We start from the raw sequence: 26,267 nt of genomic DNA, 5'->3' as shown, positions 1-26,267 counted from the left end.
GCCTACTGTGTATAATTCCACTACAGACCTAAGCTTTGTTGCTTTTCTCAACTGGTAGAATGGAAATGTTCATTTACATTATTTTCAATGGATCTATACAGGCATTAATTGGTTGAAGGGTGGAACAGGAGTAACTCCCTAGGGGTCACCGTGCTCTCCCCTAGCGCCCCTTACCATGCCCAGTTGGTCTACGATGCACACTCAATCTCGCCTGCCACATCTTTGATGTCAATTATGTAATTAGGGAGGCTGCTTCTTCCGTCTCCTGGACACAGTTATCCTCCTATACATTAGCCCGGCTCTGCTAATAGGTGTCCCTGGGCACCCCAGCCTTATGGGGTATGCATGGCTCCAACCACCCCTTTACCATGTCCCAAGCCTTGCAGATGTACCAGATGTTGTTCAGTCAGTCTTGCTCTCTGCACCCTCTCTGGTGCTCGGGCTCTCCGCAGCCCTCGTCTTGCCACCGTGCCCTCTGGCACTCGTCAACCACTGCCCCTTTTTCCTCGGGCTTCTCGTTGCCCCCTCTGCCTCGGGGTTTCTTGTTGCCCCCTTTGCCTCAGGGCTTCTCATCATCTTTGCTCTGGGGCACTTATCACGCTGCCCCCTGCTCTGGGGTTACCGCAGCCTTGGGGCTCAGGTGGCCGTCGCCACGCCTGGCCCCAACTCCCCTCCTTGGGGTCTCAACCCCCTGCTGGGATCAGGTGGCCTCAGCCTTACCTAGCCTCTGATTCTCCGCTCCCATTTGCCTCGAGGCTGGGGTCAGTGCACCCCCGGATGCTGTGCCCTCTCTGGCACCAGGGTCTCCACGCTACCGTGTAGCCCCTATGAGGCCTCCTCCAACCCCTAATAGCCTCACCCAGTCCTCCAGTGTAAACCACAAACACAAAGCATAAGCCCCTGGGCTATAACATAAATTCTAGCCACTTAGCTGTAACATCCTTCTAGCCACCCAACGGGTACTCTGTCTCTTCCCCAGTATCAGCCTGCTCATGCAGTCCAGCTTCTCCTCTTTACTCACATAGGCAGTATTCTCTCTCCCTTGGTGGCCAGCAGCCCACACCCCCTGGCCTCAGACTTGTGGTTGATATATAGGCACCAGGCCCTGCCCCTTCTGGTCAGCTGACCAGGTAGGTGTAAGTCCTTACCCTCATTAACTGGTTGGGCCGGCAACCTGCACCTGGGTCGTTATCTCTGCTCTCAAAGTAGCAGGCACCTTAGTGCCCTTCTACAAAGGGAATGGAAACAAAAATAATAGAGAAATATAACTCACCAGTATCCCATGTGCTGATGTTATGGGGTGCACTAGATTGGTGTTCCAGCTGCCTCTTCATTAGCTGGTTCATTGTCAGAGCTCCCAAGGAACCCCTTTTCATTTGCCTAAACTGAGCTGCAAGTCAAAAATATACAAGACAGTTAAGAGAAACACATGACTTTTGAAGCACTTTCCTTATTTCCTGATTTTCACCATCCGCATGAAATAGAAAGGGCCATCCTCTGTATAGAAAACCAACGGCTTGACTTCATGTTCTTATTCAGGCAATCTAGTCTACTCTCATAAGTATGTAGGGTGAAATTCTGGGCCCATGAAAGCCAATGGCAAAGAACTTTAGTGGAGCTAGGCTTTCACCCACACTGTCTACCATGAATTCCTTGGCCTTCAAATTTTATAAAAACAAAACAATACAAAAAACCATGAAATCCATTCAAGTGACCAGCTTTATTAGATATTCCCCATAGCTTAAAAAACTACCACAAATATCCCTCAACATGCAACCAGACTGCACCTCACCCAGACTTGTGTGCACATGGTAAAGTTAGTTTCTTCCTCAGCAATGCCTCTCACACAACATATTAGGGGAAATAAAATCATGGTGTTTGTATTTGAGAGAGCACAATGACTGCTCCTTCTACACACTCCTTAGAAAGAAAGGGGGTAAAGAACATGGCTTTGTACCCCACCCTATTCACCAGTCTGTAGAGTGACAGGTGTGCTGTTTGTGTGGTATACCACCCTGGGCATTGTCATTCAAGAAGGGACTATATTTCCCCAATAGGGTAGTGTGGCTCAATACCACCTTGTAAACAGGTCTGCATCTAAATAGTAAAAGGTGCTTCCTGCCCCTCCAAAGCAACCAACTTTTATACACCCCTGAGTCATTCGTTATATTTTTGTAACTACATTACTGTTTGCTTTACTGAAAGTTACTTGTTGACAATATTCTCAGAATTACCCATTATATAATGAGTATGTAATGGCTATGTAATTAGTATTAACAGTTATCTAATAAAACTGGTGTTATAATCTGTTTCCCTGGTTCTCAAATGAAAAAAAGAAACAGTTGAAAGAATACTTCCTACCTACCATTTTCCTCCTCCCTTCCACATGAAGGATTGCATGCTCCATCCACTTTATGCATTGTCTGAGCAATGTATCTCCACCAACTAAACCAATTTTATGGTGTATAGTGAGAAAATGCTCTGGCCTTATAAACTGTTAGCCCTGATTCAAGAAAGCACCTCCGCATGTGCTTAAATCTTGAGTAAGATTTTAAACATGTTTGTGGCAGAGCACCAGCAGGATGCTCACCATTTAAGGGCTGTTGCAGGCTCCATATGAGCCTGGTTTGCAAGCAGCAGGGAAAAACCTCCCCCCAGGAACCAAGTTTAAGGGGGAAGGTGAGTGGCAGAGCACCTTCCGTGTTTGCCACTTTAAGGAGGAGAGCAGGCCGCAGACAGGTGCAGGCCAACCCATATGAGACAGCCATTTAAGATCCTGCGTCTCAGGACTTGGGCAGAAGTTTGCTGCCAGCAGCTGAGGGAGCAACACCACCTGGCTGCCCTGCTGCTTAAGGAACATCTTGGAGGTAAGGGCAGGAGCTACTGGAGATAACGACCTGGACGAGGGTGTGGAGAGCACCCTGTTCAAGGTCGCTGATGACACCAAGCTGTGGGATAAAGTGAATGCACCAGCAGGCAGGGACTGCATCCAGGCAGACCTGGATAGGTTAGAGAAGTGGGTGGATCTGAACAGGATGCGGTTCAACAAGGACAAGTGCAGGGTGCTGCACCTGGGGAGAGGGAACCAGCATTATGGTTATAGGTTAGGGGCTGACCCTCTCAGCAGCACAGAGGCAGAGAGGGATCTTGGAGTCAGGATTGACTCCGGGATGAATATGAGTCCTCAATGCGATGAAGCAATAGGCAGAGCCAACTGCACCCTGTCATACATCAATAGGGGCATCACTAACAGGTCCCGAGAGGTCTTGCTCCCCTTCTATGCGGCGCTGGTCAGGCCGCAGCTGGAGTCCTGTGTCCAGTTCTGGGCGCCGCACTTCAAGAAGGATGTGGAGAACCTGGAGATGGTCCAGAGGAGGGCCACTCATATGGTTGAGGGCCTCCGTGGACAGCCCTATGAGGAGAGGCTGAGGGACCTGAATTTCTTAAGTCTCCGCAAGAAGAGACTGAGGGGGGATCTTGTGGCTGCCTACAACCTTATCAGGGGCGACCAGCAGGGACTTGGGGAAAGTCTGTTCACCAGGACCCTCCTTGGAGTCACCAGGAACAATGGCCACAAGCTGAGGGAGGATGGGTTTAGGTTAGATATTAGGAAGAACTACTTCACTGTAAGGGTGGCCAGAGCCTGGAACGGGCTTCCCAGAGAGGTGGTGCTCTCACCTTCCCTGGAAATCTTCAAGAGGAGACTGGATAGGCACCTGGCTGGGGCCTTATGACCTCTGCCTACCCCAGTGCTCCTTCCTGCCCATGGCAGGGGGTCAGACTAGATGATCTGTCTAGGTCCCTTCTGACTCATGATTCTATGATTCTATGATAGCAGGAGGCTCCTGGTCCTGGGCATGACCTGAAACTGCCTGTGGCCTGGCAGGGCTGTTTGTAGTGGAACAGCCTCCAAGGAATGCCAGGCCAGTTGCCTCCCCAGTGAAAGGTGAGTAGGGGCACCTTAACCCCAGCCCCCACCAACTAGTGGGTTTATAAAACCAGAGAGGAATGGGGACAGGCACACCCATGTGAGGCACCTGAGCCCATAGGGGTGCAAGACCCTGGAGAGGAGTAGTGGAGCAAGACACACCTATGCAAGGGACACCTGAACCTATTGAGGTGTAAGACCTTGGAGCCCCAGGAAGGGGTGAGAGTTGAGTTGAGGCCCTGGCTGAGGGGTAAGTGTGTTGAGGCCATGGGAGAAAGGGGCAGAGAGATCTAGGTAAGCCTTTGGGTGCCTGAGGCTGTAAGAGACAACATAGAGATAGAATCACAAGTGAAAGGGGCAAGTCATCAGCCCTAAAGCTGTGAACCAGTGGGCGGTGTTACTTAGTGAGGGGCCTCGAGCAGAGTCAGCCCAGTGTTCTGCTAATTGCCCAGCCAGTGTTCAGATGAGGGTCATGGGAGAGGCCCAAAAGGCTGTGCCAGTGTTGGCCAGGGAGTGCAGAGTCAAGCCTGATGGCCCTCTGGGGTTGCTCAAGAGAGCAGGGAAGGTGAATTTGGCCCAGTAAGGGGGAATGAGTGGAAAAGGTCTGGTGAGAGCAGGTGAAGTGCTAGAGGCCCCAGTGAGAAGGGAGGCAGTATGTTTGAGACCCTGTATAGGGCAGTATGCTGAGCTGAGAATGCTGAGCCAGAGCATAGCACATCTCACGGGAACATATGCAAGGCAGTGGACATGATAGGGGGAGGTAGGAGTCATGTGTTTACTGCCCTTGGACATCAGGGTGCTCAAAGGGTAGTCTCCCACCTAAATAATATCTTTAATTTATAACAAGGCATGGCAGACGAGTAAGGCAGGTGATATGCCCAAAGACAGGTGAGCGGGCCAGTACCGTGACTGAATCTGGGAGTTTGCCCCCTGTCACAACATTAAATAAGCATATGCTGAAAAATGATCCTGAACTGGGAGCTTAAAGCAAAATACTTGGTGCATCTACACATGCAATTAACGTGACGCAATAAACTCCACAGCTATTTGAGCTGGAGTACACTGCTCCCAGGTACACTATTTATACGTGTGTCTGGGACAGCAGTAGTGTGAGCTGGGGCGGAGCGGACCTGGGCTGGCAAGGGGAATAGGGGATCATACCCAGGCTCCACGTGGCAGCATCAAGCAGCAGAAGGGCTGGCAGAAGCCAAGCAGCCACCATCTACATGCACATTTGATCACACTTACTGACTCTGCCATAAGATAGTACTGTAAGGAACAGTGCTATCTGACAGTGGAGTTAATTAATTTACTGAGCCCTAATACTGGCGTATGTGTAGACTGTGACACTTTACTGCTACTTAGTCTACTCCTCAGTAAAGTAGATGTGTAGATGCACCCACTGAAGCAAAAAGGTTTCATTATGACAATTTTCATTTGTAGCTACATCTCGTTCAGTTTAAAAACAGTAGTAATATAATACATGGCCATACAGTTGTAAACTACCCAAAATAAACAGCTACGCTTTCAGAAACATTCTAACAGTCCTTCACATTGACAGAGAAGGCAAAGAGGGGAAAAATAAGTGAGATCTAAACTTTCCCAAAGTTTTCATGTGCTAAGATCTCAAGTCCTGATTCAGTCTCTAACTCAAAAAGGATTCAAACTCAGAGAACTCTTTAACAAAATAAAAACTAGCACCCGGCTTTTAATAAGGAGAATGATAACATTCACTGGGAATTTGCAAGATGAAACAATTTCAAACATTTCAGTCTGTGAAGTATGGTAGCTTTTTTTTCCTTATTTATATTCTTTTGATATACCAAAGCTTGTTTAAACTCTGGTCTGATCCAGTTACAACAAAATTATCCAACCCTGCAGTAAACCAAATCTTGTATAACTGAACTTGTAAAATGGAGTCAAACTGGGAATCCATTCAACATTTGATTTTTTTTTCCTTTTGCAGCTGCCATTCACATCAAATTAGGAGAATGCAATGGTAAAATCCAGTGCAAGGATTATACCTGGATGCCTTATTAGTTTATCAAGTACAGAATTTCATGATGAAAGAACAGCAATTAACTCCAGAATCAAGAACATTGTTTGGAGTGTAGATGACTGTCAACACTGAGAAAATTCTCTCTTTGGACTTTCTCACCAGATTTTATGACTGTAATTAAAGTTTTTTTCATGTATTTTGTACATAATCAGACTGGTACGGAGCAGGTTTGGGTTTGCAGAGCTATTTACCTGCTTTCTTAAGGACAGCTGTAATTTAAAATGGCAATAAAATGAAAAAAGCTGCTCAGGCCTTTAAGCTGTGTTGGAGCCAGATTGATTGTTGCAGAAAAGCATGTAACAGTATATGTATAGGATTCTAATAATGGAATCAATATTTCCAGGATTTCTTTATTTATAGATAACTTTAAAACCTCAGAACTCTAAGGGAACTGGTATGTGTTATCCTCTGTCAGCTGACAAAATAGCCTTAGTTTCTCCATTTCTACAGCCATCTCTATTAGAGAAGACAGATTCTTTAAGAACTTTTTCTAATCAGGATTTTTGATAATGTGTAGCATTTATGTCCATAAATAAGATGCCTAAGTAACACTAAGTATTACAGAAATGCCTGATGCTGTCAAGCAAGATCAGGGCCCCATTGTATTAACAATATAAAAACACACAGTAAAAGAGAGTCCCTGCTCCAAAGAGCTTGTAATCTAAACAGACAAGATAGACAAAGGAATACATATTCTCCCCAGATGGAAACCAAGGCATGTTGAAACCAATGGCAGTTTCATAGAGGTATTTAAGATCCTGAAATGCAGGTGCAGCATTGTAACTGGTTCTGTTACAAAAACCCTTCATTCCCAGGGAAGTCAGTTGGAGTTAGGATCTAATTGCATCTGTTTAGATGCTTTTGTAAATCCTATCACCATTGTTAGGTGCTTCAATATGTTTTGTAAATTTTCCCTAAGTGTCTTGCCAAAGCTCACATGAGAAGCTTGTGGCAGAGGTAAAGAATTCTCCCCAACTCTCCTGAGTTTTGGATTGGGCATCCTTCATTTTACAGACCCAAACTTGCTTCTATTAAAGTCAGTGGCTGTAAAATGTCAATAAGTACACTGAACATTTCCATAGCACTGTATGGGCCTAATTCTCCTGTCATTTAAATCTGTCTGCAGACCCTAGACAATGGTATTCCTCATTATACAATGCACACTCCACATGAGTGAAACATTACATTCAGGCACCACTTTTTCTTAGTCCCATCATTACTTAAGGATGTACAATGTATAGAATCATTGAAAATTAGGGTTGGAAGGGACCTCAGGAGTTAATCTAGTCCAAACTCCTGCTCATAGCAGGACCATCCCCAAGTAGATCATCCCAGCCAAAGGATTTGTTTAGCCAGGTCTTAAAAATCTGCAAGGACGGAAAGTCCACAACTTCTCTGGGTAGCCTGTTTCAGTGCTATACTACCCTCCTAGTGAGAAAATTCATCCTAATAACCTAAACTTCCTTTGCTGCAACTTGATACCATTGCTCCTTGATCTGTCATCTGTCATCACTGAGAACAGTCCGGCTCCATCCTCTTTGGACCCCCCTTCAGGTAGTTGAAGGCTGCTATTAAATCCCCTCTCAGTCTTCTCTTCTCTAAACTAAGTTCTGTTCACTCAGCCTCTCCTCTTAAGTCATGTACGCCGACTGGTGCCACCTTTGTGGGGGAGGCATGTGTTGTCCCCCCACAGTGACCAGTCTGCAACCCAGGGGAGAGGGGGTTCCCCCCATGGCCAATCTCACAGACCAGAGGAGGGGTTCCCCTGCAGCCAATCAGGCTGACTGGAACACGGCAACAGCACTTCCAGGAGTGCTGCAGCTGCTTCATCCAGGCACTCCCACTCCCTGGCTGGCACTTGCAGGGGGGACACTGATGCTCCTGCCTGCCCCCCCCGTCCACTGCCTAAGCGGCGAGCATGGCCTGTGATGAGGTGCACCCCCTACGTGCCACTACTGCCCCAGCCCCCTCACCATTTTCATTGCCCTCCGCTGGACTCTCTCTAATTTGTCCACATCCTTTCTGTAGTCGGAGGCTCGCTATATAGAGCCCCTTCCTATATAAATCAAGAAATACAAAGTGCCATGAAGTATATGTCATAATAAAACCTTGTAACTTCTAATTGTTAGCATCATGCTGCCACTGAGGAAGCTAATAAATCTAACTATACACTGTACAAATATACTTCCAGGCATGTGCAAAATTTGGAGGAAGGTAATGTACCAGATGTTGACATATGCTAGGGGTACAAATGCAATGACTAAGTTTCAGTTCTTGCATCCAGGAGAAAACTTACTCGATATGGAAGAGTGACTACTTGTCTCTGGCACACCTGCTTCAAGTGTTGGAGCAGAAGATGATTCTCTTGGCATTTCCAGAGTTGAAAGTCCTTTAGCAGCCGGATCTGCGCATGGAAATGATGCTTAAACTCTGAGTGTATTACTTAAAAATCAATGTATATTTTTCATCAACTTTCTCTCTGCTTGGTATTTGCACATCTTTTCAATGTTCCCTTTGCCATCTGGTACCTCAAATGGCTTTAAAGGAATGACATGTGTGGTGATATAACAGCAGAGGGAGCTATTTCAAAATCACTTTTCAAGGGAGATTTGTGAGTAAATTCCTTGGAGAATATTCTGATATTATGCAGAATATAATCCACATGTACAATATAATTTATACATTATTATTGTATAAAACCAGTATAAAGGGTTGATTGCCTTAACTCTTGAAAATATCTGATATTCTTTGTAAGGCCATTCTGCCTAAAGTCACATGACTTCAAGGAAAACTCATTTTTCATTAAAATAAAACAATTTCTTGCTCTTAAGCCCCTGGCACATATTACACTTAAGACTTGATTAACTAGTTTATGACATCTTAAGTTGGCCACACATTAAAGCAATGAATGGCACAATAAAACAAGGAATAAGCCACAAAATTATTACACAAAAAACGTGTAGTAACTTCATGACTGATTCCTATCATGCCACTAATTGAACGTGTGGCCAGGCTAAGATTTCCAGTCATGGAGTATGTTCCCACAGCTGGGAGCCCCATTAGCTGACAAGGCTCCCAGATGTGGGAGCTTGCTACTTGTCAGTACGGGGGGGGCACAGGATTGTGATCCCAGGCTCCCTCTGCACCAGCAAGAAGGTGTGATGAGATCCGATGCTGAATCCTACAATCACACCTCCTGCCATGCACATGTGGCATGGCAGGAAGTACAATTGTGGCAATCCTGCAGCAGATCCTATCATGACTTCACTTGTACATCTGCCAGGAGTTTACTAGCCACATAGAAAACTCCTAAAGGTTCAAAACCAAAACCCAAACTATTATTTTTAAAAACCACATGATTTTGCAGTAACATCATGGGGCGCAGGTTGTGGTTTCCCTTGCTTGGTGGCTTGTTTTGTTTTTGAAACAGCTTCAGTTTTCAACATGAGAGGAACAGAATGAAACATTTTTATAAGTGGTGCTGTTTGACTTAGGCAAGAATAAGCTAACTAAGAAAACATGAATTCGTATCTGGGTTACAAAAAGCCTGAAGCAGGAAACTCTGTACCCAGTTCACTTGAAGGAACAGGGCATTTAGATAGTCCACTGGGAAACAAATTAAGTCTGAATCTTTTCCAAAAGGTATTATAGTATTTGAACTTTGGCACCCTGCAATAAGCATTTGGAAGAGCAACTATTAAATCATGATGGCAATATCAAGTATACTTACCTGAACTATAATGATTATATTTACAGACTAATGAACTATTCAGGATGACAAAAGAAACAGAATGCTTAAGAAAAAAGATGCATTAAATAACCTTTATAATTAACAGCAAAGTATGATACTAGAAACTCAGGTCATTTAGACCCCTGCTACGTTACTTTTAAGGTATGATTAACCAGTTAATCAAGTCTTAAGTTGTAAGCTGACCACACATTAAAGCAATCAACAGCATTATACAACAAGGAATAAGCTACAAAGTTATTCTAAAGAAAATGTGTAGTAACTTTGTGGCTGGTTCCTATCATGCCATTAACTGAATGTGTGGCCAAGCACGGCCCTGCAGCTGGAAGCCTGGATCAGCTGTCAGGGCATCTAGCAATAGAAGCACATGGTATGCCCCTGCCCTGTCAGTTGAGGCAGCTCCCATCCACAGAAGGTTGCTACTTGCTTGTACAGAGGGAGCCCAGGACTAGTAATAAGGCACGATGGGATTTGAAGCGCAATCCCGCAAGCACACCTCATGCTGTGCAAGTGTGGCATGACAGGAAACAGTTTTGTGGATCATGCATCAGATCCCATTGCGCCTTTATCTGCACAAGGAGGGGCCCTTAATAGCACATTGTGAATGCTTTATGCTTTCTGCCCTGAATAACAATGCATTCAGAAATGCATAATCATGCCACATGTAAGTGTGTGACATAAGGTACAGGGCTAGTATCTCTGATGTCAGAGCTCTCAACCATTCCAAGCTCAGTTCAAAAGGTGTTTGTGAATGTCCCAAAAGGAAAACAGGATGTCACTGATTTGCATGCCCAAAAAGGTAGAGCCCAAAAGGGTATGAGTGTAAGTGCCCCCATTTTCTTCTGTGCACCTGTGCTAAAGATTCATGCCTATTTCCACAAGACAGCACTGCCTCCTTGGCTCACCACAACCACAAATTGGCCTAGGCCTCTAGCCTGACAGAACACCAACACTCTGATCCCAGTCAAACACCAACCCCTTATAAAACTGAGATATAACTGTTACATGATAGAAATTAAGGGTAGGGTGGGACTGTGGAATACCCAAACATTGCACGTCACCTCTCTAGTCTAAAGAATATTTTCGCTTTTAAACCTGGAATGTAAATACTTGCTGTATGTAACAGTAAGTTCCAAGTAACAGTGAAAAATACTAAAGGCACCAGTCTACTACCTGTCAAATGTAGGGAAAAACTGAAGTGAGGAAAAATTTAACATTTTTTTTCAGACAGTGTTGGATAAAATACTGTTTCTACCTTGATGAGAAACCAAGCAGAAATATTTTGTGCTAAGGCTGGCTTAGTCAGGGGTACTGCAAAAATACCAGGTTTTCCCCCAGTAAAGCAGACTTGAGCAAAAGGTATAACATACACTGCAGTTCACAGTTATCCAGATATAGGGGGTTATCCAGTAAAAGGGGTTTACAAAGGTTTCTTGAGAAGCCTGTGAATGAGAATGAAATATGAGCAAATCTCAGAACCTAAATCCTGCTCTTGCTAAAAAATAAGTCCAGCAGTCTGCATAGTCCTAACCAGTGATACCCCACCTTTTTGCTCCATGGGCCAAGTGATACAGTGTGGGTCTCTGGGCTGGGTCCATTCCACAGGCCCAGTCCAACGCATATTGGATCAGGTTCCAGTCAGACATGCCATTTGGTGGCCCCATGTGGCATCAGGCCCACAGCCCCAGCCCCAGCCCTAGCCCCCCCTGCACTGGATCAGGCCTCATCATGCCAGCCCCAGCATGGGCAGGATTGGGCTCCCCCCGCCCCAGCTACATGCATGCAGGATCAGTCCCTACTATACACAACCATCCCTGTGCCCACCCCCATGTGATCCAGATTGAGCCCTGCTGCTCATCTCCAGCCCCACAAGCACAGGACTGGGCCCTGCCCCCCCCCCACATGTGCATTTAAGCGTGCCTAAATTTAATGCACATTCGCTTAATGTGCATTAAGTGGGTTTAGACAGGCATCTACACATGCAGGCATTAAAGCGCATTAATGCTGTGTGGACTGACTTGGAACTAAATGTGCTTTAAAGCATCCATACGTGCATTGATGCGCTTTAAATATTCGCACTTAAATTTGATACCTCCATTTGCCTACAGTCACCATTTTTTAATGTGTATTAAGAGTGCATGTGCACCCTTAATGAGCATTAACTTAGGCTAATGTGCATTAAAGTGTCCCATGTGTCACTGATGGGACCCCATTACCCATCTGTGTCCATGCAGATGGAATCCTGGGTGCAGGGGCACATTATCTGGCCCATAGGGCTTGGAAATTTGGTGATGGAGAAGTAGTGGCAGCCAGAGCCAACCCTAGGTGTGTGCATGGTCCGGGGCATATCAGCCTGTGCAGGGCCTCTGTGGGGGAGGGGGTTGCGGGGAGGTGGCGAGCAGCCGGAGTGCAAAGCGGGGGGTGGGGATGGGGTGGCAAGCAGCCAGAACGCAAAGCTGGCATCATGCAGTGACCACGTGGAGTCGTGGCACCATTGGCATGTGCCAGTGGCACTGTCCACAGGGCCTGTACAACATTGTCCATGGGCCCCCCAAAGCACAGGGCCTGGGGCAGTCACCCTGATTTCCCCCCCCCAGCAAGGGATAGCTCTGGTGGCAGCCTTAATTGCCACTGCTCCCTCCGCCAACCTCACCAAATTTCTGGACCCTTAGAGAGCTCCACAGTCTGAATCACATGGGCCAGAACTGGTCCACAAGCCAGGGATTCTCATCCCTACTCCAGACTAGATATCTTGTTTGCCTTCTACCAGTTTCTGCCTACAGACAAAACAAGTTGTAAGAACACTCCACACAAGCAGAGCGAATGCAGACTCAATTAGTAGATTTTAAGGCCAAAATTGACAACTGACTCCCTGATTTCCAGAATAGTACAGGCCATTAGAATCTCTCCCACTAACTCCCACATCAAACCCAGTAACTTTTGTGGTGGAAGTATAGCATGCCTTTTCAACAAGCTACTAGTCAGACCTGGTGTGTATGCAAACTACAGTCCTAATGGTTCCAATATGTTCTATATGTAAATTCACTGAAGAACAGATTCTTTGGAAGGGTACAACTGTATGCAACAAGGTCTCTCGCATATATACAGGACTAAGTGATCAGGTACATAACCACAAACTGTGGAAGCTAATAACAACTTTTGTTTTAGTTACTGGTTGTGCTCACCTGCCTCCTTCTGTTCTCCCAGCTTGTCTAAGATGTTGAAGGAAATGTCAAGGTACTCTCTCTGGATAGCACTCACAGCAATCTTCCTTTGTTTTCTTTGCCTGGGAACAATCTGAATCTTAAATTCTGACTCCTCAGCTTCCTCCTCCTGTTTCTGTTCTGTATTTTGTTCTGTGTCAGACTCTGTGTTGGTGTCAAGTTTATCAGTTTCTGTTTGGTTTTCCAAGTCTTCTGGAACCTTAATAAGGACAGTTTTTACATTTGAACTTGGAACTGCTCCACTAGGCTTAATTTCATCTATGTTGAGCTCAGAGTTATCATCAAGGGACATTTCTGGAACAGCAAATGACTTTTGCAGTAGGTCTCGCTTTTGCTTAAGTGTTAGTGGGCTCCCACAGGACATCTCTTGAAGTTCCTCTGGCTTAGCTAGCTCTTCAAAGTCCTTTTGATCTTTGGAAGCTGTGGAAGGGATTTCCTCTTTTCCTAATGAAGCATTATTGCTCACATCCTTAGAAGAAAAGTCTTTGGAACAATCCTCAATGCTGAACTGCACCAGGGGGGTTATGCTGAGGCTGAGTACAGAGACATTAACAGGAGTTGAGGGAGATGACACAGCAATTTTGCCAGAGACCCCATCATTTATCTTGTTTGTTGTTTCTTCTTCTTCATCACTCTCCACTATTCTAAGGGGAGGAAGTGGTTCAAAGACTAAAGAGTCACTGTCTGAAGTGGAAAGTACTGAACGCTTTTCAGGCCCCGATGTGGAGTCAGAGGACAAATCTATCAGATCTAAGTCCTCTTTAGAAACAGACGATTTAACTGGAGAATCCACTTTCACTTCATAGGTTTCCATGCAGTTTAACCTCACTTCTGGTATTACAGGTCTCCTTGTTTCCTGGAAACTTTCCATGGCAAGAGGATTTTCTTGAGTCTCTGTGTTCTCAGTCCTGGTTGAAGAATTCTGTCTGGGCCGTCCATAATCATTCTGTCTATGCATGATGTAAGGAGCACTGGCTGGAGGCTTATCTAAGTCACACCGGTCTATGCAGGACTTCCTACGATGTTCATCTAATGTAAACAACAGGGAGTCTGCATTCCCTATATCAAGAGATTTTTGTTTTAGAGAGCGCAGTTTTTTTTTCTGAATGCTTTCTTCTCTCACACAGCGGAGAATGCTGTCTTGTAAGGCCCCCGTTTCTCTATATTCAGCCAGCTCTATTTCACCTGATTAAAACAGAAAAAGCTAGTACTATTTAATTGGAGATTTGGGGCAACAATCATGTCTTCATCTCATAGTAACAAACTCAGTGTTAAATCTTTGGTCAAAATAATCTGTGATTTGTTTTTACCTCAGAGCCATGCTAAAAAAATCATTGTACCAGACAACCAAAAAGCCGTAACCCCAATTAAATTACACAAACCATTAGGTTTTGAACCCAAATTCACAACTTCAACCAGATATACAGTTGAAAGGATTAATTTGGCCATATATATTAAATAAAAGTTAGTGGGCTAAAAAGTTTTCTTGACATCTGTTAAGGATGACTGCAAAACATGAGTGATGAAGCCAGAAATGCTTTAGCACAGGGGTTGGTAACCTCTCAGAAGCACCGCGACAAATCAACACAGTTTGGTTCTGAAGCAGGCCAGAGCTGTCCCACCACTAGACAGCACATGGCTGCTACTAACAGTCAGATATATCAACAAGCTGTGCATGGCAGGCTAGATAAAAATCTTTTGTCAAGCTGGATGTGGCCTATCAGCCATAGGTTACCAACCCCTGATTTAATAAGTAATTCCACATAGAAATCACCAAAATCTTTATACCATGCTGTCATGCATCCTGCATTTGCCAAATACATTACAGAAAACTACTTTAGAAATGTTGAAGGGTATGTCTGCACAACAAGATGGAGGTGTGACACCCATGCTGTCTTTTCCTAAACTAGCGTAGGTAACAACAGCAATGAAGGAATGGTTCAGCATATGCTAATAACCAGAGAACAAAGGAACCTTGGGTGCATAGTGTGGTTGCTAGCCTATGCTACTGTGTCTTCATTGCTACTGTTGCTCACGTCAGCTAGAATCAAAACCAGCCTGAGTACATTGCCCTCTGCTATAGCTTACTTTAATTTTGTTGTACAGATACATACTCTTGAAGAGTTTTTAAAACTAGATTATTGTTTTCTATTTTGGTAGTGCCCAGGGACCCCATACACTAGTGTTGGTGTATTCTGAATCATTCTGCCAATGAAGCTGAATGCCCAGGCAGAGAGAAAGATCAGTCTTAGAGCTGTCAGAAAATGGATCTTTCTCCATGGAAAGCAACATTTTTCAGTTTTCTTTGAACTTTTACATTTTGTGATTTTTTCAGTTAAAACCCAAAGCTCAAAAACTTAATATTTTTCAGTTTGTGGGAAACAGTAACTGACTTTGTCTATTTGGTTTTCAGCTATGAAAGCCAAATTATTTTTTACAACAATGCAGTTTTTCAGCAAGAATTTCTGTTTCACTGAAAAGACAATTTCTATTTAAAAAAACAGAAAAGGCTTTCAACAGAAAATTTTAATAACCAATTTGAGTTCAGCCATCAATGGTGCAGAAAAATTAGAATTAATTTGCCATAGCAAAGTTTCAAAAGCCGGTTCTATCCAAATTTTAACTCCATTTTCACGTGCCCAACCTAAGATGCCTTAAAGGAGTTTGGTTTCTTGAAAGCAGCAAGCTCCTGCTTTCTGAAAATCAGAAAAATCAGTTTTCTGAAAACCAGGAGAATCATCTGCGTTTCAGTTACACAGTGTAACAAAACAGGTGCAAATTAAGCATGAAATAAGTAACGGATTATCACATTTCTTCACAAATTTACTTTGATAAAAATTTCATACTTCTCTGGGCATTCATCTCAACTGGTTGATATTTCACCATTTTGCTGCCACCAATTCTTTTCAGTCTTGCAAAGAAAGTTTGAGACTCTTTATTGCAGGGTCCAGTTGGTGTGTCATGAATATCAGATTCATCAAAGACACTGTCTTCCTCTGTTTGGGAAAGAAAATTATTATCACTCCAAGAAAATATATTGTCTTCAGCATGAAACAGAGACTATGGGACAAATCCTTAGCAAAACAAGTTCGTAAAGAAAGATGTACCCCAGGAATATCATTCAAAGTATATTTTACATCCTAAACAAAAAGATCTGAAGGTAACTGGAATAAAATGCAGTACCCAGAAAGGAGCTATTTCATACATGGCCAAAATGATAACTCTCTTTCATAAGATAACTGATTCTTTAGATGCAGTCTATCTGTACTTCAGTAAAGTTTGTAATCTGGTGCCACGCTGAATATTATTAGCTAAATTGGAGAAGATGGGGATTAGTAGAAGGACTATAAGGTTGGTAAAGAATCAGCTAAAGGGGAGACAATTACTGTGCTGAAAGGGGAACTACTGGGCTGGACAAAGGTTATGAGTGGTGTTCTTCAAGGAATATTTTCATTAGTGACCTAAGCACAAAGAGCAGGAGAATACTAATGAAATCTGTGGGAACATCATCGATATGGAGAAATTTCAGAATATCAAAGAGAAAGAACTGGGTGACCTTGAGGTTTGGAGTAATAGAAAGGGAAATAAATTTAGTACAAAGCACAAGGGTGTGCTGTTAATGTCTGTAATAAGATGGAGCTTCTCAGTAGGAAGCGACAAAGAGGGAGAAACACTTGGGTGTATTTGTCAAGCACAGGATAACTATGAAACCACTTAAGTGACACAGCCTTAAAAAAGGCAAATGTGATCCTATGATGCATCAGTTGAAGTATTTCCAGTAGATATAGGGAAGTGTTATTAGGATGATCATGGGAATGGAGAATCTATGGATAAGGGTATATGAAAAACTAATCATGGAGTAAAAGCAGGAGGGGCTTTAATGTGTGTCAGGTACTGCAGTTAACTGGATGCTTTACCCTGAGGTAAATGAAAGTTACACTGTGATGGCTTCATTCTCTTTCACTGAAGACTAACCTGCCATGGGGCATGTCTACACATGCACTGATGAGCTGTGGTTACTGTGCATTGAGTTTAGTACCTGCAATAATAGTGCCAGTGCACAGTCTTTTAGTAACCTTAATGTGCAGTAGACTAATTTGCCATGATGTGCTTATGTGCAGTAGAGTTAGCCTACTGTACATTTAGTATCTTGTGTAGACATGGCCATGGGTTAGCAGCCATTTGTCCTAGAATAAGAGTGTGCACGTGAGCAGTTACCATGAAGCAGCTGACACGCAGTACAGTCTTGCCTGTTTGACACTGCAGTAAGCTGTATGAGTATCCATGCCCATATTAAGAGAAGAGACCAAAAAAGCTTGGCCTGTTTAACCTAAAAAATGAAGGCTGGGAGAAGATATGACTGCTCTATGTAAATACATCACAGAGATAAACATCGGCAAGGGAGAAGAGCTATTTAAGTTAAAGGAAAATGCTGACCCAAGAACAAGTGGATTTAAACTGTGCTTGAATAAATTTGGACTGGAAATTAAAAAAAGTCTCTAACTAGTAGAGGAGCATAGTACTGGAACAGCCTTCTAATAGCAACAAGGGCAACAACCCCAACTGGTATCAACATTAAGCTAGATACATTATTAAATGATATGGTTGCCTGCAAGGAAGGGACCAGGAGGTCACTCCTCATCCTGCTTCCTAAATTCCTAAAAGCAAAGAATGTTTTGTGGGTTTTTCTATGCAATTAATACTGTTTCTCACAGTACTCATTGTGCAAAGTAATTGGCTATGGTCATACCCACTGCTGGCATACATTGGTAGTTTCACTAAGTCAGCACACCTGTCATGACTGGCACAGCCTAGAGAAACAGAAATTTTGAATGCCAGACAAATGCATCTATTGCATAAGGGCTCTTCCTGACCAAGAAAGGATTAATCCAATTATTTTCAAACAGAATGCCATGGCATCCTGGGGCATCTTGAAATGCTTTCAACAGTGCTGTGGGGTGCCACACAATGTTAGAGCACTGCTAGGTTTGTAAACGCGATTTGCAAAATAAAACCAGAGGCTAGATCCAGATGTGCAGGGGTGTGCGCTTGCAATGGAAAAATAGTAGGGGCACAAATTTGTGCCGGTACATTTTGCTGCAGTGCACACCCCTGCACATGCACTTTGTGAAGGGACAAGTTGTCCCTCTTTGGGCAAACTGCCCAGGCCCAGCTCATCCCAGCTCTCAGCATGCTTGAGGAACCAGGGTGCAACTGGAGTGGAGATGCTCTGGCCAGCATCCAGAGTGTCTCCCTAGAGCAGGGCTTTTCAACCTTTTTAGTAAGTGTACTCCCAGCAGCTGGACTTTTTTAGTAAGCGTACCCCTGGGGGGCTGGGAGAGTGGGGGGTGGCATGCGGCTGATGCAGATCCAGGAGCAGAAGAGGGTACACTTACTAAAAAGTGAGCAGAGTGGTGGCAGCGCGGGATGCTGGGAAGTGGCGGCACTGGGGAAGCTTCTCCCCACCTGTGTCCGGCTGGCCAGGCAGCGCCTGCGTGGCCCACAGAGGGGCGCCATTGCCCTTGCCTGCCCCCATCCCTATGCCTGGGAGGCAGCAGTGCTCTGTCCCTGCCCGCCCGCCCGCGCATACCCTTTAGGGCCCTCCCAAGTACCCCCAGGGGTACGTGTATCCCCGGTTGACAACCCCTGCTGTAGAGAACTAAACCTCTATGTCTTCAGGTGCATGCTCCTGTTGCATGAGCTGCACCACATTTTTTACCGGTACTTTTTTTTTTGCTACTGGGATTTCCCTGTAGCAAATTTTGGCCCTATAATGCAAATCTGCAGAGCAGGGCACATTTTAATGTTCCCCACAAAGAGGTTTGTGGTGCCGCAAAATATATGCCCCTGCTCGATTAGACACAATCAGAGGTTTCAAATGGGAATCCAGAGTATTTAAAACAAGTCTGACCTGTTGTGGTCTTTGAGGTCTTTTGCAGCAGAACTGCTCTGTTATTTTTTTCATATTCAAAAAATGAATGAAAATTTAAGAGCTCACATTTTCTGATGGGATATAAAAAGGTTGAGGCTCACTAAATTAATCATACTGCTGGGCTAAACAAGTTCATTAATATACAGACTACACCTTCCCAGGGGTGGTGGAAAAGACCCAGCATATTAGTTTTCCAAAACACCATATATACAGTGATCTTGCCCCGATCTTGTAAGCGGAAAAGAACTTTCCTACACCCCTTCCTGCCTTTTAGTCCTAGGTTTAATTCAGTGCTGATATAGTAACACTTTGTCTTTTTATGGTCCTTCTTCATCAGTATATTGGTTTGCCTTACTTTGCAAGATACTTTACAAAAGCCTTGCTAAGTAAGTAAATGTAACACCCACATACCCTTAGGGTTGTGTGGGGAAAAGTGTGTTCTAGTTTCACATTGCTGTGAATCTTGTTTGTGCTGTATATTGTACCTTTTCTGGGACTGGAAGAGGATCGCACACCCTCCCTCTCACTGTGTCCAGACCATTGTCTTAAAGTTCCCTCCAAGGGACCTGTGGGACCTGTCTGGTGACCCTGGTCACTTCACCTGAAGTGCTGACCGCCTTTGAATTGATCAGGTTCCAGTAGCAGCGTTCAAGTGATGCTGCTTCTGTTTGGGACCAGGTGATTATGTCAGAAAAGTGATTTAAGGTTCAGGCCACCTGGGTTAGCGCTCTCTTTTTTCTCCTGGGGCTGCCAAAGCCTGAAAGCTGAATTGGGAGCCAGAAGGTCTGCTCCCGTGTCAGGGGTCTCCCTCCTTTTTCACTGGAGAAGCAAACTGAAGCTATGTAAAGGGAAAACCTCAGGTACAGGGAGAGAAAGTCCGTCTCAGGGCCTGAGACTCCTGTTCTCTCCCTCTTCTTTCCCCTTTTGTTTTTTTATGGGTTTTGAGGGGGATGATGCTGTTGGGGGTATCAATCCCTGCAGCAAACTAGCCCAGGTTGGAGCCTGGCAGTTTTGTTGGCGTGCTCTGGGCCAGGGCTGAGAGCCTGGCATGTTTTAGTTCCTGTTGCAACTTCTCTTTGGTTCAGCACAGCTGTCGCAGAACCCCAGCTATGTGTCTTGTTGGCAATTTTGTCCACACAGGCCTGGAGTGGGGTGGTACCATGAATGTATTATTCCCTAGCATAGACTGGCCAGGAACAGGATCCTGGCAGTTACTAACCATGTAGACATGCAGTGAGATGATGCCATGAGTGTACTATTCCCTAATGCAAACTGACAAGAAACAGGGTCCTGGCAGCTGCTGGCCCCCTGCATTGGGGACCGTAGTGTTTCAGCATGGCGGTATAGCTGAGACTGGATGCCCAGGCTGCAGTTGTAAGCCTGGGCCCTTTTTGCTGTTTCACAGCTGTTGCATTTCAGTCCACCTGTGTGGGGCTAAACCCCACCATATTTTCAGCTGGCAGAGTTGGGCCAGGGTGAAGCCCTGGCACTTGTTGTTTATCCAGGCCTCAGTGCTGTATATACCTTCCTGGCTTTTTGCGGCCCAGTCCAGGCCCAGCAAAATAAGCCTAAACTTCTTTTGTCCCTTTTGCAATTTATGCCCCAACCAAGCGGCATGGTTCAGTGCTAGTTGTAGTTCAGGCCAAAGCCAATGTAGGCCTGGCCCCTTTTTGTTGTTTCACAGCTGTTAAGCCTTAGCCTAGCAGCGTAGCTAAGACTAAATGTCCAGGCTGCAGCCATGTAGACCTGGTGTTCTTTTGTTGTATGTTGAGGCCCAGCTGCAAGAGAGGCCTGAGTCTCACTTTTATTGCTTTACAGCTGTTGTGTCTCAGCAAGGCTGTATTGCTGAGCCCCGCCGTACACTTGCTGCATGGCTGGGCCTGACACATGTTGTTGCTTTGGTAGCTCTGTGTCCTGACCAAGCAGCATGGTCAATACTGGTTGCACTTCAGGCTCTTTTGCTGTTCGGCTGGCTTTTCTTTGAGTTCTGTTGCAGTTCCCTGCCACAACAGAGAAGGGACTAGGACTAGAAACTTTGGGGGTGTGATATGCTGACAAAAGTTGCAGCTAACCCCTCAAAGCCACCAAATGGAAGTGAAGATCAGCATTACAGCTTTGCAGGGAGCAACAAGGGGCCTATGCAATGCAGAATGACCTATGGTCTCTAGCAGCTCCCTGCGGCACAGTGGAGCCATGGGGCATCTTGTAAGACTCTCCACTGTGGGCCTCCCTCTCCAGCCCGTTGCTGAAGAGCAGGTGTAGGGGTGCAGGCCCCTGGAGCTACCCACTGGGGAGTCCCAAGTCCCAGACTGCCTCGGTGTAGGTAAAGCCTCCCAAAAAGAGTGGCACCTATAAACTTTGTTTTGTAGTTTATACTGTTTTAAAATTATAGTTAGTGTTTACTTTTGTTTTTTCTTTATTCTTTGTGATAAATTTGGATTTTGTGTTTTCACGATCTGCGAGGGAAGGGTAGTTAGTTTTATTGGACACCCTAGTGATTCATTTAGTGCTTACCAGGCAGCCTGGGTGGGGGCTCAAGCCAAGGTAAAATATATTTAGTACCCCAAAATTGAACCTGGCCCGTGTTGCTGCTAACAGGTGCTCAGCAGAAGGGTTACATAGATATTATTCTCTTGATGTTAAACATGGTGAAACAGATGAAGGGCAATCCAAGACCACACAGTGAACGTGTAAGGAGGAGATTACAATTTAGAGGTAATATGCTGTTTATTCCTCCAGACTATGCCACCACAAGTATCTAAATGCTCCTTAAAGAAGTCTTTTTTCAGGGGACTTCCAATGTCAATCCAAAACCTTGACTTCATTTTACAGTCTGTGAATGCTTCCACTTCTTCTTATTGCTTTCTAGTCACAACCTCAGACTGACAAATTGTCAGTGAAGCAAATCCAAGGCCATCTGAAGAAACAGAATCTTTTCTTGAGGCTTCTTTACTTCCTTAGAGATAGCCTATCCTAAAAGTCTTGTAGACTTTCATTTTAATTAAAGTGACACCAGATAAACGTGGGGCAGAAAAGTCAAATAAATGTGAACCAGAAACAAATTTATCATCCTGTATTTTTTTGTCTTCAGGAAAAATAGAGATTACTGCAAACCAGAAAGTGTGTTTGAAAAGGAAGGTCCAAACCAGATCAGCAAAGTTGCTAATAGATAGTAAAAGATAGCAACACTTGACCAAATTGACTTATAATAAATGTATATATGATATATGTTCAGTTGCACTGTATATTATATATACAGTAAACTTTGCAATTGATTTGGTTTTCATTCTGGGATAACACAGACTACTTTTCAAACACTAATATTCATACTAGCCTTGCATCACTGCATAATTGGTGGACAGTGGCATAGAAAGGTCAAATCCCACGAAGAGAATCCAGAAGACTGACTCCTAGTCTTGTTGGTCTACCCTGTGTTTCTTTTTAATTAATGACAACAATATAACCCAAGACTTAATTAATAAAATCAATGGCTAATATAGAAAGTAAAATGCTTAAAATACCTTTTTCCTTTTCACTGTATCGACTTATGTTACTGTTGTCACTGTACAAAGGCCCTGCAGTTGCATGAGGTTTGCAGCTGTGGTACTGTGCATTGAGAGTGTTGACTGTTATGTGGATCAGATGCAGGACAATCTTGCTGACTTCACAGTCTCTGTAGGGATACTGGTTAATGAATGAAAGAAAGAAATACAGTCTTAAAAATGAATTTTTCCTCTTGAATAAATATGTAATCAATAAGCAAGAAAAAGCAATAATGTGGTCATATGGTAGCCTTTATGTATGTCTTAATACACTGGAGAAGGCAAGAATATTATTCACCTTTGTAAACAATGGATTATAAAATAATGGTGTCTGCATAAGACTTTCCAAAGGACTCCCTATAAGAACAATGCAATATATTATTTGTTTGGTTTTTATATGGTAAACCCACCTGTTAAAAAACTTCATGAGGTCACAATACCTGTTTGCAAAATATTTGCTAGTTCATTGTTCAGATCAGTCATATTTCTGACATCTCTATTTTTACTTATGTCAGATCTAACCATAAGAATCAAGTTCCATATGTCCAATCCCAGCTCAAGTATGTAAACACTACACTGCGATTATATTCCTTACAATTCCTCTCAGAACATCATCCAAACAAACATATTAATTTAAAATTCAGCCAATTTTTAAACTTTTAACATACTACATATGTTCCTAACTTCCTCCCTCTTCCTTCCAGCATCTGTAGTTTTACACCATGCTCTTAAGAAAGACCCATGTAAATACCTCTGACCTGAGCTGGGTCATTCTGACCTGCAATCTGAAAACGTTGCTGATTGCTGGACAGTGGAAACAGTGACGCTAACACACAAACTGAAGTTAAATGCACACAGTATACACAATGAAAGAAGAAATAAAATTAAAAAAAGTGTGTGAATTTTAGGGTGATAGTATTCTGGTACAACAACTAACCTTGTAAAGGATGACCAGCAATGCCTTTAACCACATCTGCCTAATATGAGGTTTAAGAGACCAGAGGGAACAGCGAGGAGGCTGCTGGAAGTAATGTCTTAGTTGTGGACAAGTGCAGTACTTCAGCACTTGAACCACTAATGGAAGGAGATGTTTTCCCAGGTTAATATTATAATCCATGACCTAAAAGGAATATTAATTTAGAATTCAGTTCACCGAAATGAAAATCAGGCCCACTCATCTTAATAGCCAAACTATCTAGCAGCAGTTTAGATATTGCTCAAGTAAAGAGAAATAGGCATATACAGGGAATTCTCATAACCAACTAGAAAACTTTCAGGAAACTTGTCAGTTGGTTAGCTCTTTATGTAGTATTCTGTTGTTGAGTCATTTGTGACAATGCTGTCACTTTGCTATTTACCATTTCAAAACACACTTGGAAAACTTTTCATATATCACCAGTTAAGTTACAGGGGCAAGGTATGTATAGCACAATAGCGTACTAGGATGTGGATCAAATTCTATCTTTAGTTACAACCATTATCATCAGCAGGGGTTCTACAAGAAGTGGTTGAAGTGGAAAAATCATGTTTTGTATTGAGCACTGAGATTAAAAAATCATTTAGTGGAGCACAGAGCCATACAAATAACAATTGTGGAACTGTAAACAACAGAAGTTTTACAATTTATCTTCTAAACAGTGCCCTAGTACTGAAAGATATGAGCACATTTGATTCCTTTAATAGGCTATGTGCGTGTCTACATGTGTGCTCCACTGCACAGTTGGTACAGGGCAGTCATTTAATAATTGCTGCAAGTACTGAATGGCTATGCAGTACCTCCCAGTACTGTGCAGTCCTGGCAGCACGAGAGTTATTTCCAACCCTGCTGTGCAGTAGCAGCGGCATCGTGGTTAGTGCATGCCAATGCTACGTCGTCATAGGGACAAGCTATGTCACCATAGCTCATCACTATGGCAACGTAGCATCTCGTAGATGCACCCTTTTTCAACAAAAATTAAAAAATCACAATATTTATATCATTCAAAAACCATCAACTTCTGAGTCACTTTTGAAAAATGGATGTAGGCTCTGAAGTCACATTAGTGCTTTTGAGAATTTCATCAGAAGCCTAACCACATCATTAATGAGGGGCAATGATTTTTAATTATATCTTTTATTAGGCCAACTGTATTGTTTGGAGGGATGTTGGACAAGCTTTCAGACACAAAGTGACCTTTCCAGTGAATAAGAAACCATCCAGGAAAAGCCTTAGTCCTCTCAGGAAGGAGATTGAGAGCTATATTCTATCCTTATAAATACAGATCTATCTTATACATGATTACTTAACAGGCATATAGCATAGATTGGTCCTATTTGTGCTGAAATGATCAAATTATGCTTTAATATAGTGATATTCCAGCACAATGTATTTTGTATTATGGCTAGTCCTTATGTACACTGCAATTCAGACTTGCCATCCAGGGATTTTTTTAAATATGCCTCTCATAATTAGTTGTCCAATCCAAATGTCCTATGTTATATGATTTTACAGCAGCAAGCATTTCTGAGAAATGGTTAATAATATAGTAGGGTCAGAGTGTCGTTGTAGCAGTGACGTTCCAGGAAATATACACGAGGCAAGGGTTTGTTTTTGTGCTTGCTTGTGTGACATCTTTTATTGGACTAACTGTGTAATTGGAAGAGATACTGGACAAGCTTTCAGGTACAAGGTGCCTTTCCATCTGTCTGAGTTTTCACAGCTGACTGATTAGGGGTTTTGCTGCGAGGTTTTGTGTTCAGGTCTTTATTTCTCTGTTGCCCCAGCATTTACACTCTATGGGCACATCCAGACAAGTGTGCATGTGTGGTTTGCAGTGCCACAGACCCATCTGTGGTGCCACAAACTACATGCTAATTTGTAGTAGAGTGAGGGTTTTTTTACACTGGCAGATTCCAATGTCAAAAAACCTGCGCCACAAAAAAGCGAGATGGTGCATTTGGTGACAGCATGTGCTACGTGAAACCAGAGCCTGGCCAGCCAGACCCATGCTCTGACTGCCGGCCAAGCTCTCCATGCCCAGATCACCCCCGCTGGAGCCTGAGGAGGCCCTCACAACCCCAGATAAGGCTTGCAAGGGCAGTCCAGGTGCAGGCCCCAGCCTCCCCTACCTTACTCAGGGCAACTTGCCATGTGCCAGAGAGCACGCACACAAATATGTGCCACTGCTGGTTGTCCCTGGGGAAAACAAATTCCCATTCATGGGGATGCACCCCATGAATACAGGTAATGAAACTCACTTTATTTGCTCACCCATGTATTCAGGATGTTATATATATGGTCCTGGAGTCTGATCCCTGGGTCCAACAAAAACAAGCCATGTTACAACATGCCTCAATGAACTATATTCTGTAATCCAGAGAGGCTTTAAGACTAATAGAGCCACTTTTTACAAGTGTTTTTCAGCCTGGGAATATAGTCATACAACCTGAGAACTAATCAATCCTAATTTACAGTGTGATCTTTGCTAGTACTATCAAGAATCACGCAGGCTACATTATTCCCTCCAAAGAAAACTGTACAACACTGCCACCTGGTGGACTAACACCAAAATGATTGTAATTTACATAATTACATCAATGCAATAAGATTTCAATATCAATTTTGGTGTTGAAATATTGATATGAATATTATAACTGGAGGGCATTCTAGGGTCGCCGTGCTCTCCCCTAGTTGCCCTCTGTACCATGCCAAGCTGCCTACAAGCACCCTCGAATCTCGCCCGCCACGTCTTGGTGTTATATATATATATATATATAAAAAAGGGAGGCTACCTTTCATCCCCTTGGCCACAGCTCTCCTGCTATTACTCATCCTGTCTCTATAATGGGTGTTCC

The 26,267-nt window shown here is 43.7% G+C and overlaps 1 protein-coding gene across 1 annotated transcript in view; it reads right to left on the bottom strand.

Moving 5' to 3' along the window:
• Nucleotides 1-26,267, bottom strand: part of UNC79 (unc-79 homolog (C. elegans)) — a 185,361-nt gene that overhangs the window by 76,406 nt on the left and 82,688 nt on the right. The window contains exons 29-34 of the mRNA XM_019552446.1: nucleotides 23,371-23,553; nucleotides 22,413-22,575; nucleotides 15,806-15,955; nucleotides 12,921-14,144; nucleotides 8,284-8,391; nucleotides 1,274-1,390 (exon numbers count right to left, since the gene is read on the bottom strand). Of these exons, the coding sequence (XP_019407991.1) occupies nucleotides 1,274-1,390; nucleotides 8,284-8,391; nucleotides 12,921-14,144; nucleotides 15,806-15,955; nucleotides 22,413-22,575; nucleotides 23,371-23,553 (1,945 nt within the window). The remainder of the gene's footprint in view (nucleotides 1-1,273; nucleotides 1,391-8,283; nucleotides 8,392-12,920; nucleotides 14,145-15,805; nucleotides 15,956-22,412; nucleotides 22,576-23,370; nucleotides 23,554-26,267) is intronic.

Source organism: Crocodylus porosus, unplaced genomic scaffold (genome assembly GCF_001723895.1).
Source record: "Crocodylus porosus isolate Cpor-Errol unplaced genomic scaffold, CroPor_comp1, whole genome shotgun sequence".
Taxonomy (NCBI): domain Eukaryota; kingdom Metazoa; phylum Chordata; order Crocodylia; family Crocodylidae; genus Crocodylus; species Crocodylus porosus.
The sequence above is the reverse complement of the archived record's forward strand: the minus strand, read 5'-3'. Positions and strand labels throughout refer to the sequence as shown.